Source organism: Pelecanus crispus, chromosome Z, assembly GCF_030463565.1.
Source record: "Pelecanus crispus isolate bPelCri1 chromosome Z, bPelCri1.pri, whole genome shotgun sequence".
In the NCBI taxonomy this organism is placed as follows: domain Eukaryota; kingdom Metazoa; phylum Chordata; class Aves; order Pelecaniformes; family Pelecanidae; genus Pelecanus; species Pelecanus crispus.
In genome coordinates this window covers 68,314,652-68,329,322 of record NC_134676.1, presented here as the reverse complement: position 1 = coordinate 68,329,322, position 14,671 = coordinate 68,314,652, and the positions used below count along the sequence as shown (strand labels likewise).

At 36.3% G+C, this 14,671-nt stretch overlaps 1 protein-coding gene across 5 annotated transcripts in view; it reads left to right on the top strand.

The window, feature by feature from the left end:
- Nucleotides 1-14,403, top strand: part of HSD17B4 (hydroxysteroid 17-beta dehydrogenase 4) — a 69,820-nt gene extending 55,417 nt beyond the window's left edge. For 3 of the 5 annotated variants that reach the window (XM_075726002.1, XM_075726006.1, XM_075726005.1), the window contains 4 exons: nucleotides 1,377-1,466; nucleotides 3,347-3,485; nucleotides 12,040-12,167; nucleotides 13,975-14,403. In XM_075726002.1, the coding sequence (XP_075582117.1) occupies nucleotides 1,377-1,466; nucleotides 3,347-3,485; nucleotides 12,040-12,167; nucleotides 13,975-14,064 (447 nt within the window). In that variant the 3' untranslated portion in view covers nucleotides 14,065-14,403. Of the gene's footprint in view, nucleotides 1-1,376; nucleotides 1,467-1,875; nucleotides 2,434-2,490; nucleotides 2,670-3,346; nucleotides 3,486-12,039; nucleotides 12,168-13,974 lie in introns of those variants that run through there. The other 2 variants (XR_012831849.1, XM_075726004.1) reach the window with 2 other exon arrangements.
- Nucleotides 14,404-14,671: the final 268 nt, after the last annotated feature.

Genomic DNA, 14,671 nt, shown 5'->3' with positions numbered 1-14,671 from the left:
ACTATGTACAAAGTCTCCATCTCTGGTTACAAGTATTAAACAAGACGGTTTGGTGCCTCAAATGAGCTTTGGCAATTACTGTGTTGGAAGTGGCTTAGCTATATTTAAAAGGTACTACCACCCAGGCTTGACGGAATTTCTAGACTTTAGGTATTTACTTTTCAGGGTTTTCATACACAGTGTAAATTAACAGAATTCATTATATGCTTCCCAGTCCTCTGGAATTTGTAAACAGAGTGGGATGTTTGGTTGTGTTTAAAGGCTGGATTTGTTATTATGCTTGGTTTAGTCATTGCTAATCTGTAGAGTTTTGGGGGATTTTGCTACAGGTTTTTTCTTCCACAAGTGTGGAGTAACAATGTTTAACAGGATTATAGAAAACCACCTTGTTTCAACAGTTACGCATTGTGCAGAATTTTGTTTCTTATTGCATATTGGATTAGTCTGAAGTAAAGGCCTCTTTGTATTTCTAATGAAATCTGGTTAAATCAAGCTAAAAGTAGGCATATAACTTCAATATGCTTGTTGCAATCCATTTTCAGCATTGTCTGAAGTGCAGTGCTAGCAGGTGACAAGCTGTTAGTCATGATTTGAGTAATTGTTATTATGTAGTCTTTCTGTATTAATTTCACCTGTGCAATAAGCTAGGCTGTGATACTGGGTATTCCTCTGCTTTGGCTATTTATCATATAACTCTCTATGCATTGTCTGTGAATCATTTTGCCATCTTCTGTTTGCTGCCATATGTCAAAATGGTTTGTCAGACCCCTTAAAGAGGCAGTGCCAAAATGAAACGCATTTTCTTCTCTGACTTAACTATTTCAAAACATTAAAACAGAAGGGAAGTCAGGTATTTTTCATCTTTCTTCTTGTAGTCTCTCCAGTTTTACAATGCTTAAAAAATTGTTTCTAGTGCAAGTTGCAGTGTAAGGCACCTGGAGATAGTGAAACTGTCTAGATGAACTCTTTGACAACTGCATATCTACCTCAAGGAAAGACATTTTAGAACAATATCTTTCTCAGAACTATTTTTGAAGTAACATTGACAGTAACTTATAACACTGGAGGTAAATTTTCAGGTAAAAAAGGTTTTTCTACCATTTTGTGAACAGAAAAACAGCAATATATTTTGGTGTAATTTCTCAAGAAGCAAATAATTACTTTGTTTGAAGAGCTGTCTGCAAAGCATAGCATACTAACTTGCCTCAAGACTACAACACATTTGCAGGGTGGGTTTTTTCACTCTGGAACTTCTATGTTTTCTCTTTTCTTCATCTCTGATTTTAAAATGTAAGGAAAACTCCTTGGTTGCCCTTGTCTTGTGACTTTCTGCGAATCGGTTTTCTCTTTAATGTAATTTTTTTCCCCCACTACAGGTCGAAGAGACTGGAGAAGTTGCTATTGCAGGGGGCTATGTGGATATAGTACCAGCCTTGGATAAGCCTTCTGCTCGGGACCCTCTGAAGGTAGGGGGAAACAATAGAAGTCTTAACTTGCAAAGCAGCATAGTTAGGCTTTATTTTTGTGAAAAACATGGGAAGAATACTTAGATTACCTGCCAGTTTTATTTGCAGTTCTTAGACGAGTATATGAATTCAGAGATGTGAACACACACGTTGTTTAAGATGCAGAAGTTCATGGATATGTTTCAGGGGAAAAATACAGATGTCTTAAGATACACAGGATGGCTGATGAAGTTTGAAGTGCTTGATGCCAATTGAACTGTTAGGATAAGCATTGTGCTGTATGTTACAAAATGAATCTCTGATTTGTGGCTGTACCTGTAAAACGAGCATTTTGGGTTAATGTTGTGGATCTTGAAGATCAAACTCAGTGTAGGTTGTAAAAGTGTGTGACCTTTCCCAATTTTTTCAGAGAGACATGGGGAGAGTAGCAGGAAGGCATTAGAAGAACAGAACAAATGAAAATTAGATAGCGTACTCATAGAAAAGAACAGTTTTGTCATTGAATCATTTTGAGAGAAGGCTCTGATGGCCATTTGTGCATGTGGTTAGGCCTAACACATGATATGCACTTTATACTATATGGATTTTAAAAAATCCTCTGCATGCATGCATTAAGCCTTGGGTACTGGACATGCCATAAAAGACAGAATTGTACATGCAATGCTGAGGATGTCCTGAGTTCTTAATGTGGTCTAAAAGACATGGGTGCATAGTGCATTGCCTTAATAAACCATATCTTTTTTCCCCATTGATTCCTGCCTGCAAAGGATGAAGCTTTAATGCATTGAAGTTTATGAAGTACTAAGATAGTGACATTCATATAAAGCTTGTGATATATTCCTGGAACCTGTTTCTTTTTGCTGGTTGTGTTTAGTCCTCTGACATTCTGAACTGTTGCCAAATCTGCATTTGAAGTTCAAACATATAAGCATTAGAACTGTTCAGTGAAACAATTATAGATTTTTTTTTTTTTTAACATGGGCAGAACAGGTTTTTTTCTTTAAGCTTACTCTGAGAAATTAAGGTGCTTTGGCAGAATTTTGCTGACAGAAGTAGACATCCACCAGGGGAAACTAGCCTGAGTGAGTGAAGATCAGCAAATTTAGATGCCATCGGGAACTCTGTTATATAATGGAAAATGTTAGGCTTAACCAGAGAGGTGACAAGACAGCAGCATGAGGAGTATTGCATTCTGGTGTACAGGTAGGTACAGCAGAAAAACTAAATCTGTGAGAGCTTCTTTGCTCCAATTCCAGTTAGATGAAAAATGTCACTGGAGCAGTTTCTTAAAGTGTAGCATTTTATCCAGTACAAGTATTTGTTAAAGGAATACAATGAAAGACTTGTAAAAAATACGTTTAGAAAAGTTGAAAATGTAAATGTAGCTAATACCACTCTTAAACACACTGTGTCTACACTGACTGTGTTCATAGTGCAGTATATTTTGAACATCTTCCATGTCAAGTTAAAGTAATGTACTGGTAAAAACATTTTTGTGTTCTAAAAACTGACATGCCATGCACCATGCAAAAAGTGGCAATGGTTACCCTGCAAAGGGAATAAAAGGCAATTTAGAAGCCCTTAGAGCCCTAATTATGAAACATACCTTAAATTGTCGTGATAAATGACAAAAATTGCAAAAGCAAGATTTGAAATAATTCTTCGGGAAGAGTCCATGAAGCATTTTCTACTTGAATGTACTGGTTTAATGCTGACAGTTGCTACAGGTGATTATTTGTGGTGGACGAAATCTCAATTGCATTTAATAATTCTGCAATAGAGACTTTCCTGGACACAGTGCTTGAACTAATGAAGATATTTAGTACTTTTTAAATGGAGTTTCAATTTTAAATTCTTCAAACTCACTCTCTTTTTTTAAGACTGCAGGGCTGCAGAGTGACCTTGTGTTTGAAGAAATTGGTCGTCGTGTAAAAGAGGTTGGAAGTGAATTGGTAAAGAAAGTAAATGCTGTATTCCAATGGGACATCACTAAAGATGGAAAAACAGCAATGCAGTGGAGTAAGTTGTAGCTTTTATATAATGCCCTGATGCATTTTTTAATGAAGTGAGATTAATTATACTCATTCTAATTAAACTGATATCTTGGAAAAAAAAGCATAAAGTAGTACATGAATATTCACTGGGACCTAAAAATCTGAATGCATACTGAAAGCACAAGTGACAGGGAGGTCAGGTAAAGTTCCATGATGGCAGTTACTAACCTTTCTAGGAGCATACTTCTGTAACTTGCCTATTTAGATGTAGGTATAGGCAAACCATCCTCTAGAACTTAAGTGCATTTCTATTTACATTTTCCAGAACGGATCACCACTGCACTTAGAAAAGCAGGCTAAATTAACCACTAGGAGCTCTGTGTTACAGTAATTAGTCTGCTGGTGGTGTACACGCTAACTAATCTAAAACAAATAAATGTATCCATCTATATATATCTATATCTACTGCATTGTTCTTGTCACTTCAGTGAAAACATAGCCCAATTTGTTTCCATTCAAATTTTCTGAGATCAAGGTTTAATGAAAGTATAATGATGCTTACCCGTCCTTTAAGCATGGGACTGGGTTGATGAAGAGAGGCTCAAGCTTGTAATAGCAATGGGTGAGAGGGGAAGTGTTTCCTGGTAAAGTGTATTATACAAATATGTGAAATGGTCTGATGGGGGCAAAACTACTTCCTCAAAAAACTTCTCTTCTTAAATTGTCTTGTGCTTAGTTTCTAAGAATGTATATTTTCGCAAAAAGCAGTCTAATTTTAGTAATTACATATATTTCATTGTCTTTGGAATTATTCATGTTTTTTTGGTGAGGTGCCCTAAATGGTCTATTAGTAGAATGTAAAGTTTTACTAAAGGGATAAACCATAGTCAGGTTGGAGCTTCCACGCCTTTATTTTTTTGTGGAGAAATGCAAGTCTTGGGGGTCAAGTCTGTCAGACTGCTTCATTTTGATTGGTCTCGATGGTTGGATCTAGTCAGAACAGTTTTGGGGGAGATAGAGATGAGGTTGGCTGCCCTTTGACAGGCTGAGGGAAGAGACTGATATGTTGGTAGGTCACATCAGGTCTGCGTTGTGCTTTGTCCCATAGACTGTGACCTTTTTAACTATTGTTAAGTCTTTGCAGTGTCTGCAGTTTGTGTTCAAGAAACTTCTCTTCCTTTTACAGAATGGTTTAGAAACCTAGAATTTCACTTTCTCTTTTCCTAATGTTAACCAGCAGAGATTCTGAGTAGCAAGATTGCTGTTAAGTTATTTTAAGAAAAATATCATACGTAGATTGATCAAGATAGTTCTGTTCTACCTGTATTGCCTTTTAAGCAATTTTTGAGGGATAAGGGGTGATTTCCACTTGGATAACCGTTAATATATTGAATATACCCGTGTACATTATGCAGGCCGAGTACCTATACGTTGAAATGGGAGCGGGGTAAATACAGCATAATTCAACTCTGATCTGTCTTAAAACTCATTACTGCTCTTAATCATTCCTACTGTCTGCAGTTTTCCACTTTCACACTCAGTAATTTAAATGATGGGTGTGCTTAGAACCTGGACAGAAGGCTTATGAAGCCTTTCCTGTGTTCTCACATTTTTAGAACATATATTAGAAGTGCATAGATTAAACTCCAAAACACTTGAAGTGGATACTTGTGTTTGTTAGCGAATCACTCTGTACACTATGTCAGTTCTATCTATTGTTTTGTATGTAACTAAACATAATATAAATGCTGGTCGTGTTTATAATAACAACCAGAAAACTATCTTCAAGATGATTTATTGCTGTCTTTAATTTTGGAACTGCTTTGTTGGTCACCTAAACTCAGTGTTACCTATGTTCAAAGAATGGAGGGACAAATCAATGGAAGAAAAATCTGATGAGGAATGTTGAATACATGAATAAAACTTCTCGCTCAGGAAGACCTTAAGCTGCAAACTGATGAATGCAGAACAGGCACACTTAAAGATGTAGACCTGAGCAGTGGCCTTACCTGCCTCATGAGGCCAAGTTTTATTAGAGGGGGAACAGGTGGATGTTATTGCCATTGCATCCAGTGAGAGAGAGTACTGCTTTGAGTAAATCAAGAGTCAGCCTTTTCTGTTTTTCAAACAAAGCTTGTCTTCTCTTCTGCTTCCTGCTGAAGCAGTGGGAGGAAAGTAGTGCCTTCTTCCAATGCTTATTTCCCTAGCTGAAAGGGATTAAATAGACGTAACTTTTCTTTGTCCTGTTCCCTCTGCCTGTGTTGCAGTGAACAATATCTGTATTTTTATATGAATTTGGAACTACTTAAAGCTCCCTGTGGGATGGAATGTGGAGGAGGTAGTCTAATATTTTAAACGCTTTCTGTTGCTGACTGCTATTAGGAGCTTAAATGAAACATTTCTAAAATCTTGGAAAAGTTACTGCAAATTATTGTATAGTGTAGTCAGTTCCTTCAAGCTTAGGTGTCAAAACAGTGGCTAGTGTTTATGAATTACTGTATAGTCTCTATGGTTTAGTAAATATGTAAGGCTGAATGTAAATATTTAAGTGACAAGAAGGGTGTCTGTAGAAAATGTTGCTTACTTTTTCACATCAGGAGTATTGGTGTGAAGTACTCCCTTTGTATATCGCTCTTTCAAAGAATTTACTGTGTCATCCAATGGTTTTCTGAATATTTTTGTGTCTTTGAAATTTTAAGCAGTTAAAGGATAAAGCAGGAGTTGGTTAATATTAAAATAAAATCATTAAAATTGAATTTTGATTAATAATTTAAATATTAAATTGTAATATTAAAATACTAAAATAGTTATTTAAAGTCATTGGCAGAGCATTAGCGGTTGCGACAATTGTAGTGTCAACTCTCACAGTTTGTCTTTATGTGGATTAATAGCATAGTACTGTTGCTGTCTAACTCCAATGGTAGATTTCTAATGGCAAGGTGTATATATATATATATAAGTAACTATTTTGACCGTTTTCAAACATGATTCAGATTTTAATTAGTCAACTCTGTCAGTTGAATTGCACTTCTTTACATTTAAATTTGGCCCACTGATTATTAGTTAACATGTACAATAATTTTAAATCAGTTTTGTAAATGTTATGCTAAGATTATAACAATTTTGAATTATCTTTCACTTTTTTCTTGAAGTAAAATTGCTGTTTTGAGAGCTAGATCCCATAAGGTACATAGCTACAATAAAGCAAAGAGGAAAATACAACATGAAAATTAATGTAGAATTCGGTTCCTGTGGATAGATATTGCCTACTCCTTCAATGTATGGTCAAAATTCTTGACGTCATCACTGAAACAACTGAAACATGAGGAGGTAGATTGGGGGGGGGGGGGGGGGGTTTGTTTTGGTTTTATCCTTGAGTTGATGCTAATTGTTTCATTATCTGTCTTCTTTTTAGGCCTCTCTTTATAAGGGCCTCCCAGGGCCTTTGCAGGCAGTGTTTGTGGTTCTCTTGGGTGACCTGCTAAGGCCTCTTTCCCTTATTAAATTTCTTATGTAGTTGTGCTGGATTGTCTTTTAATTTTTGTACTTGTCACTTTTGCACAGCTTTGTGCTGTTGTGAAAACTGCAGCAATTGACAGCAGTAGAAACAATCTGGGCCCCACAGCTCATTGCTGTCTTACTCAATGACTGTAGCTCCAGCATCTTCTGCTAATGTCTTTGAGCCTCTAAATATCTGGGAGGAGTCTGGAAGTGAAGCAAATGAGAGAAAGCAGCAGTATGAGGGACCGCTGTGAAATTCTTTCTCATGTACGCAATTGTTCTGGTGTTTTCCAAACCTTCAGGAGTCAAAACGGTGGGGATTTTTTTAATTTATATTTATTTTTAGTGCTTTGTTTTAATTGCAACTGTAACCTTTTGATCTCTATTCTCTGCAGTACGGCAAGATTTTTGTTTATTACTTTCAGTGAGGTAGGATTTGTGAATTGGATTTACCTTTTGTTGTTACACAGACACTTCTTGATGGCATCACTAATATTAGTAACACTAGCCTGTTTAATTATCGATGACCTTTACTTTTGTGTGGTTCTCTGTGTATGGCATGAAGACATGAGGAGGTGTAGAACCATGGATCTTGCACTCACGATGTGAAATTTTGGACAGCTTATTCGCTGTCTAAACAATGTTGAACTGTAGCCACTGACAACTGGTCTTAATTAGTGGTATTTCTTTATAGAAGCAAGCTGTTCTAATTTAAGAGGATGCTGAAAATCCTCTTAAGAATATGAAGCAATACAGATTTTGGTAGTATCAAAACCTAAGGAATAATCTTAGTAGGACTGGAGCTATCTTTTGTTATTTTTTAATAAAATTCTTAATTGAGACCGCCCAGCTTTGATTTCTCCAGTTGGCTTCACTACCTAAAGCATGCTTTGCTCTTTCCTGCATATTTATTACTGTACGACAGTTGCCTTTGATTTCAGTGGGTATAAATTTTTTTTTTTTTTTAGTTAAGCTACTTCATTTCAACTTCTCTTTCCATAGAGAAAAGACTTTGCCATTGAGATTTGTTAGCTGATAGTTAATGGCTCTCTAAAACAGTACTCAGAAGAGTTTACCCATCTGTTGCTTTTCATCATGCTTCTGAAGGCGCTGCTGAAGGCAGAAGATACTTCTGTTCCTTTCCAGTTCTCAGAAGAATAAAACTTTGTTAGGAGAACTGGGGAGAAATCATTACATGCAGTTGATTGTGAACATCTGACAAATTGTGGCAAAACTGCTTTATAATTTATGATATGATATGACTTCAGGCAATGAAGTGTGGGTGACACTTTGTTCCATTTGCTTTGAGGATGAGTCTTGTATTGCAGTTACTTACCCTCTGTAAAGCACAATAAAAACCAAACCAAAACAAACAAAACATAGTCTGACCCCTTAATATTTCTCTGCTAGAAATGGTAAGGCACTCTCTGAAGGCAATGAAAAATCTGTGCCCCAAATCTTAGATTTTTAGGCTATTTGGCTACCTGCTATAGAATGTCAATGTCTAGTGTTTTAGCTTGTGTATATATATGATTTTTTTGACCTTTTAATTATGTCTCTGACAGCTGCATCTTATGGATTATAATAATTCATAGATATTCAATTACTGTACTATAACACCTCTGTATATAAGTAAAAACAAAAATTTGAAGGATAAGTACTGTTTCATCCACTGAAACTGCTTGATTCTGCTTTCCTGCCAGGTGTGTAATACTAAAATTTTACATATTTAAGAAGATTGTTGATTTCTAGAAGGGACTTCAGCTTTAAGTTTAATTTGTGTTGCTACACACTCTATTGAGGAGGACCACGTCCGTGTTTCAAACTTCTCTTTTTGTATGGGGTGGATCAGCCATGTGAATGGCCAGGAGAAGAGTTGTATCTGTAGCAGCCATGGAGGGCTACATGATCTCAGGAACAAAGAACACTGGAGACACCTTTAGGCTACTCATCTGTTACTGCTAGCAGTGGAGCCACACTAGCAGTGCATGAGGTAGTTGCCTGGCAGCCACCCAGGTCATCAGCCACCTGAGCACTGACATAGCTACACCAGTACCAAGTCATTATCAAGCTTGCTGCTGCAGTTGTAGTGCAGCATGAAAGCTACAGTGATGAGACAGGAGCTATAACCATAGAGACGTGTATCCAGGAGCTGTGTGTGGAAGACTGTAGAGGAAACTTGCATCAAGACTGTTTCCTGCTACAGCAGGCAGCTGTATCTCATAAAGTTGTATTTTACAAGAAGGCACCCTCTCTGGTCATTTTGGAAAGCTAGAATTTTTCTGCTCTGATGGATGATCTGTTCTGGTACTTGGCTCATTTCTTTCATTGCTAGTTTCTCTGTGTGCTGATGCTGTAATTTAGTCTTATTTGTCATCTGAATACTCTGGGCTAGGTCAGGAGGTGAGAAAAATGATCATATATGTTTCTAATCCTTCTTTTTTTTTCCCTGAAAAAAAGTGAATGAGTAAGTTTTTAGGGTAGTTTTCCATTCTCTATAAGGTGGAGAGTTGTTTCCCTCTGCAAAAATACCGCAACATACAGTGTATTTTATATCAGTCTTTCTCCAGTGTGATTCACCAGAATTTACCCTCTAGGGCTTATGTATCAAGTTTCAGGCTTTCATTTCCTCCTGCTAGTTCCTTTAGGGGTTTGGGTGGCTTTTGCTTTAGGCTTTTGGGTGGAATGTCCTTCATGTTTTTGTGAAAACAACAGTATTTGTTGTCACAGAGCTCTTCTCTTTTGTGTCTGCTCAGTTCTTTTTTTTCTTTTTTTTCTTCCTTAGCAAAAATCAGTGCTCTTTAAAAAGAATAAAGAGGAAATGGAAATTATATTTTCATGTTTTGGGGAAAAGAGCATACTATTAGATTGGTCCTCATTTTTTTTTTAGAATTTCTCATAAGTTTTAATTTGAGGCAAGTTAAGGATTTCATGTAATTAAACGTAACAGTTTTGCCCATGGTACCATGGTTTGTGCTTTGAGAGCTTACCATTAATTATAGATGTGGATTGATAAGCAATGCTTTGGAGACTTGGATAGGAAATGGAGAAGGAAAACAGGGACTGTAACAATGTTAAGTATGTACTATATTCAGGTTAAAATCTGCGAGTTGTTAGAACTTGCCTGAGTCACTACATCTTTTTAATTCTTTTTTGTTGTCTAAACTTTATGCTGCTGAGACTGATGGATGAGTATTATCAATGAAATAAATCAAAACTGTTTTTTCAGCCACTGCGTAGTAGAGAAGGAGAGGAGGGTCTGTTGTGTCTTGGGAGATGTTATGTCAGGCTTTCAGCATCTCGATTCCATTTTGGAACAGTCTGGGAAGGGTAGGGACACCTAAAAACATTAATGCATGCAAAATGAAACACAAGAAGGGGCTCACGCTCTTTTGATTTCTAAGGTCCAGAAGTGATTAAAAATCAATAATTAAGAAATGTAAGCATCCTAGAGAACCATGTGTGTGTTTTGTGAATTTATATGTGGGGCTTGCTGACCAGTGCTGTTTGGCTTAAATGGAGCTAGCTCAGTTTGGCTACATTGGTATAGTTTGTAATATTGCTAGCACTTGACTAGAGTTGTATTTTAAAAGCACATTGAGAGTTAAGTTTGGTTAACTTAATCTGAGGAGCTGCTATCTACTGTGAAACTTGCTTTTCATGATTCAACAGGTGATTTTTTTAAAATTTTATTGTATTTTATTTTTAATAATAATCTGTGCCTGCATAACCTACAGGAGCAATGTTTAAAGTCTCGCTCACAACATTAGACTATATAGTAGCTGGTTTGGATCAAAAGAATGTTACACAGCTCCTACCCGCAAATGTAGAAGGGATAGATTTTTCATCTGGTGCTCACTAATTTTTTTTCTTTCTTCTCCTCTTCTTTCATCAAGTTAGTGATGCCCATTAAAACTGTTCCTGAAATTAAAATTTACCTTACAATCAAGTGGATAATAATAATCCAGTATGTCACTTCTCACTGAGCATCACTGTACACTTAATTCCCCTTCTAGTTTTGTTACAACTGGTTAAATATTACTTAGAACAGATTTCAGAAAATGAAAGACTTAATTCAAACAGACAAAAGCTATTCCCAGTCCATATCATTCACCTTAACCTTTCAGAAAAGTTATTTGGAAAAAAAAATGCACATGACAGAGTTTATGCAGAAATAAGTCTCCATAGTTAAGCCAACGTCTTAAAATTTGTCAACTAAGAGAAACCAACTGGCAGTATTAGTATTAGGCAGCCATGATTCTGTAATCAGAGATGTCATGTCTTTACGGGAACATCCACTTAAATAATGATTTTGTTTTGTGCTTAAAAAGAGGGGTGGGGGACAGAGGAAAAGGTGTAAAGGGGAAGACTGGGAATTTGCAGAATGTGAGAATGATTTGGCAGAGCACATCCTGTCAAAATATTCTTCTAATATTCTTCTAAACAAATGACACAATACCTGGTAGTTTTAGCCTTGTAATAGATTATTTTGGCAGGTCATTTGGTGTGTGAAAAGAACACTGTGAAGCTCCAGACACTTTGAGGAATTTTTGGCTTTTCAGAAGAGAAAGACAGATATTTGGCAAGGCTTTAAATGCTCTTTGCATGAAGCAGAACAGGCTATATTGCCTGTGGGGCAGAACAGGGAAAATGCAGCAGCATGTTTGAACACCACCACATTTGCCTTCTCTGAATATAGGACGCTGTTTTAAAACATTAGGGCTTTATTACTACCTTTAACATTTTTGCAGTAATTGCACTAATTAATATCTTGTGAATCTCAAGTGTTGTTTAAAAATGGTTTTTGCCATCTGTGCAAGAATTTTGAAATGGCAGTCCTTGCTGTAAACCCCCTCCCCCTTAGTACAGGAATAATTTTTTGTTGTTGTTCTAATGTCAATTATTTTCTTTCATTAAAGAAGAAGAACTAAAACCCTTTCATTTTCTAAGTGGCTGTTAGCTCAAGATTTATGTTTAGACTGGATGCTTCATCTTAGTAGATAAGGAGAGTAGTGTTCTTTAGACTGAAAATTTTATCTGTATTTTGAAATAAAACTATCTTTGCCACTTCTTCTCAGCAATTGACTTAAAGAATGGCTCTGGAGCACTGTATCAAGGACCTGCAAGAAGTTCTGCTGATACCACCTTCACCATCTCAGATGAGGATTTCATGGACGTGGTACAGCAAAAGACTAACCCCCAAAAGGTAAGACCATCACAGACATACTCGCTTGCATGGGAACATACTATTTGCCTTAAATCAAGCTCTGGTTCATGACTGCATTCCAAAATCTGCAACCCTGGGTGTTTTGACAGTGCAAACCAAAGTCAGATGAGGTATAAGTGCATCATTACCTTATATTGAATTAGTCAGAAGACATGATAAGGAATTTATGCCATCTTTATCTTCTTGAGACAAAGATACCTCAAATGACATAAAGCCTGGCAGTACAAAGTTAGTTGTTTGTTTGCTTCCTGGCACTTCACAATATATGATTTGCAAAGTTAGGGTTTGTCAGTTTGATCATTCAGGGTCTTTTAATTGGTCGTGTTGCAGGAAGTTGGTATTTGTTGCAATATTCTGATTTACTGCTACTACTGCAGCAAAGAGAAATCTTGGACAATGCATGCATGTAGATCCATTGAAACTGGTCAAAATTCACCCAAACTAGGTAGATTTTTAAGGGAAAAAAGATTTAAGGAAGGTATGTAGTCTGGGTCTACACTTTTAGCTTCTTGGAGTAATCAACTGCTAAACTAAACTGTCATAAATTTAATATGTCAGCTTACAGATAAAAGCTTGAGCAAATGAAAACTTTAATTAAGCTCATCACATATCAGACGGTTCCTTTTCTTTAATCCGAAGCAGAAGTTGTCGGAGACTTTGGTTGTAAAGTTGGAGACTAACGATGGTGGCAAATGTTTTTTCTGAGTCCTGCATACCACATGAGTAAAATCCTTTGTGACCCTCTGTATACAGCAGGCATAAAGCATAAACAAAAAAGGTGTTGATGTGTAATCTTCAGAATGCTAAAGAACAGTGATTGCAATTCAGGAACGTTATCTATTCTTAGGCATTAGTATTTCCTTCGAGTTTCTGTGACATTTTTCATCTAAAGAAGCTCAAAGCATCTATTCAAATTCTTTTCTGCTGGTTCTCTCTATTCCTCATTTGAATGTATTTCAAGTTAATGGAATTATGCAAAAGCACATTGTTTCAGAACTTTCAAAGAGCTTTCAAATTGCAAAGCGACAGCAAAGCAAAACTAGTTTTAAAAAATACTGAACTAGGTTGAAACAGGGTATACAGCTCTTTGAAGGAGGGACAGTAAAAATGTAATATACCAGCATTTCAGTGAAAATGTTGGCTGATCTATGATTCTGCAAATGCAAAAAAAAACTTGTTTAGTTCCTGTTTGTTGCAATATGCTATGCATAAAGCCAGTGCATTTCTTTGGAATATGCGTGTTTGTATATTTTGCAAGTTCCTGTTCAGATTTGTTACAAATTTGAGTAGATGACCTTTTCATTAGGCCTTTAATTTTCATTAAATGGCCTTTTCATTCCATTTTCTTGTTTCAAATAAGTATATATGGATATCTATAGCATAGGGAGGGGAGGACTGGGAGCTTTATTTTTGTGTCCTAGTGAAGTTTTGCCATCAGCTTCTGTGAAGAAGTTTGTCTTATACTCGAAGTCCTCTGTGCTATACATAGAAAAGAAATGGAGGCCACTGAAGACCACTGCTTTGTATTTATTTTTTTTTCCCCTGAGTGATAGACTTGCCCTTGCCTGCACTCGAGATAGAAAACTGTGATTCTGGATGCTATTAAAATTGAACGTGGATGATTTTCTGTTAATGACCAATAACCAATGAATATTGCACACTGAATGCTTTCTTCTGAGCACTAAACAACCACACTTATCTTTGGCTTCTTGTTTGGTTCTATTAATTCATTGGGTTGTGGGTGAACAGTTGAATACATTTCCCCCTCCCCCTCTGCTTTTTATAGGCATTCTTTTCTGGTAAACTAAAAATGAAGGGGAACATCATGCTGAGCCAGAAATTGGAAATGATCCTGAAAGATTATGCCAAACTCTGAACTGCCTGATCATCTACCACAGCAGTGAAGAACTGCAGAAGATAGAAGCTTCAATTAGTTCAGTACCAATGATTGAAACATTTGCAGGCTGCTTAACATCAATGTACTGATTCATTATACTGCTAATATACAAGCTGTTTTAATTGCTATAGACAGAAAATTAGGAAATGAACATAACTGTTAATTTGTCTCTCTTTTGTTTCTCAGCAATGGTAGAGAATCATACTTTTCTCATTGCACACCTTTAAATAAAATGTATGTAGTTCTTACAAAGATGCATATATTTCTATATTAATTCTGAAGAAAATTAAATGAATACACCTCTTTGATAACTCCTTCTATGTGTCTGTCAGTCTTCATTTATATTGCCTTAGATAGACTCTAATTTCTATGAATCGAGCTGGTTTATTATTAAAATTAACATTATTTTTTGTCTTAAGTTCTCATGATCTCATTAAAACAACTGGAAGATGGAAGTCAGTTCCATTTATTTACATCTTGTCGTTATGGTTTTTTTTCTGTACAGGAATATACTGTTGAACTTCAGCTCTGCCGACCTTATTTAGACAGTAATTTTCATATAAGTTACTCTTACATATTACATGGA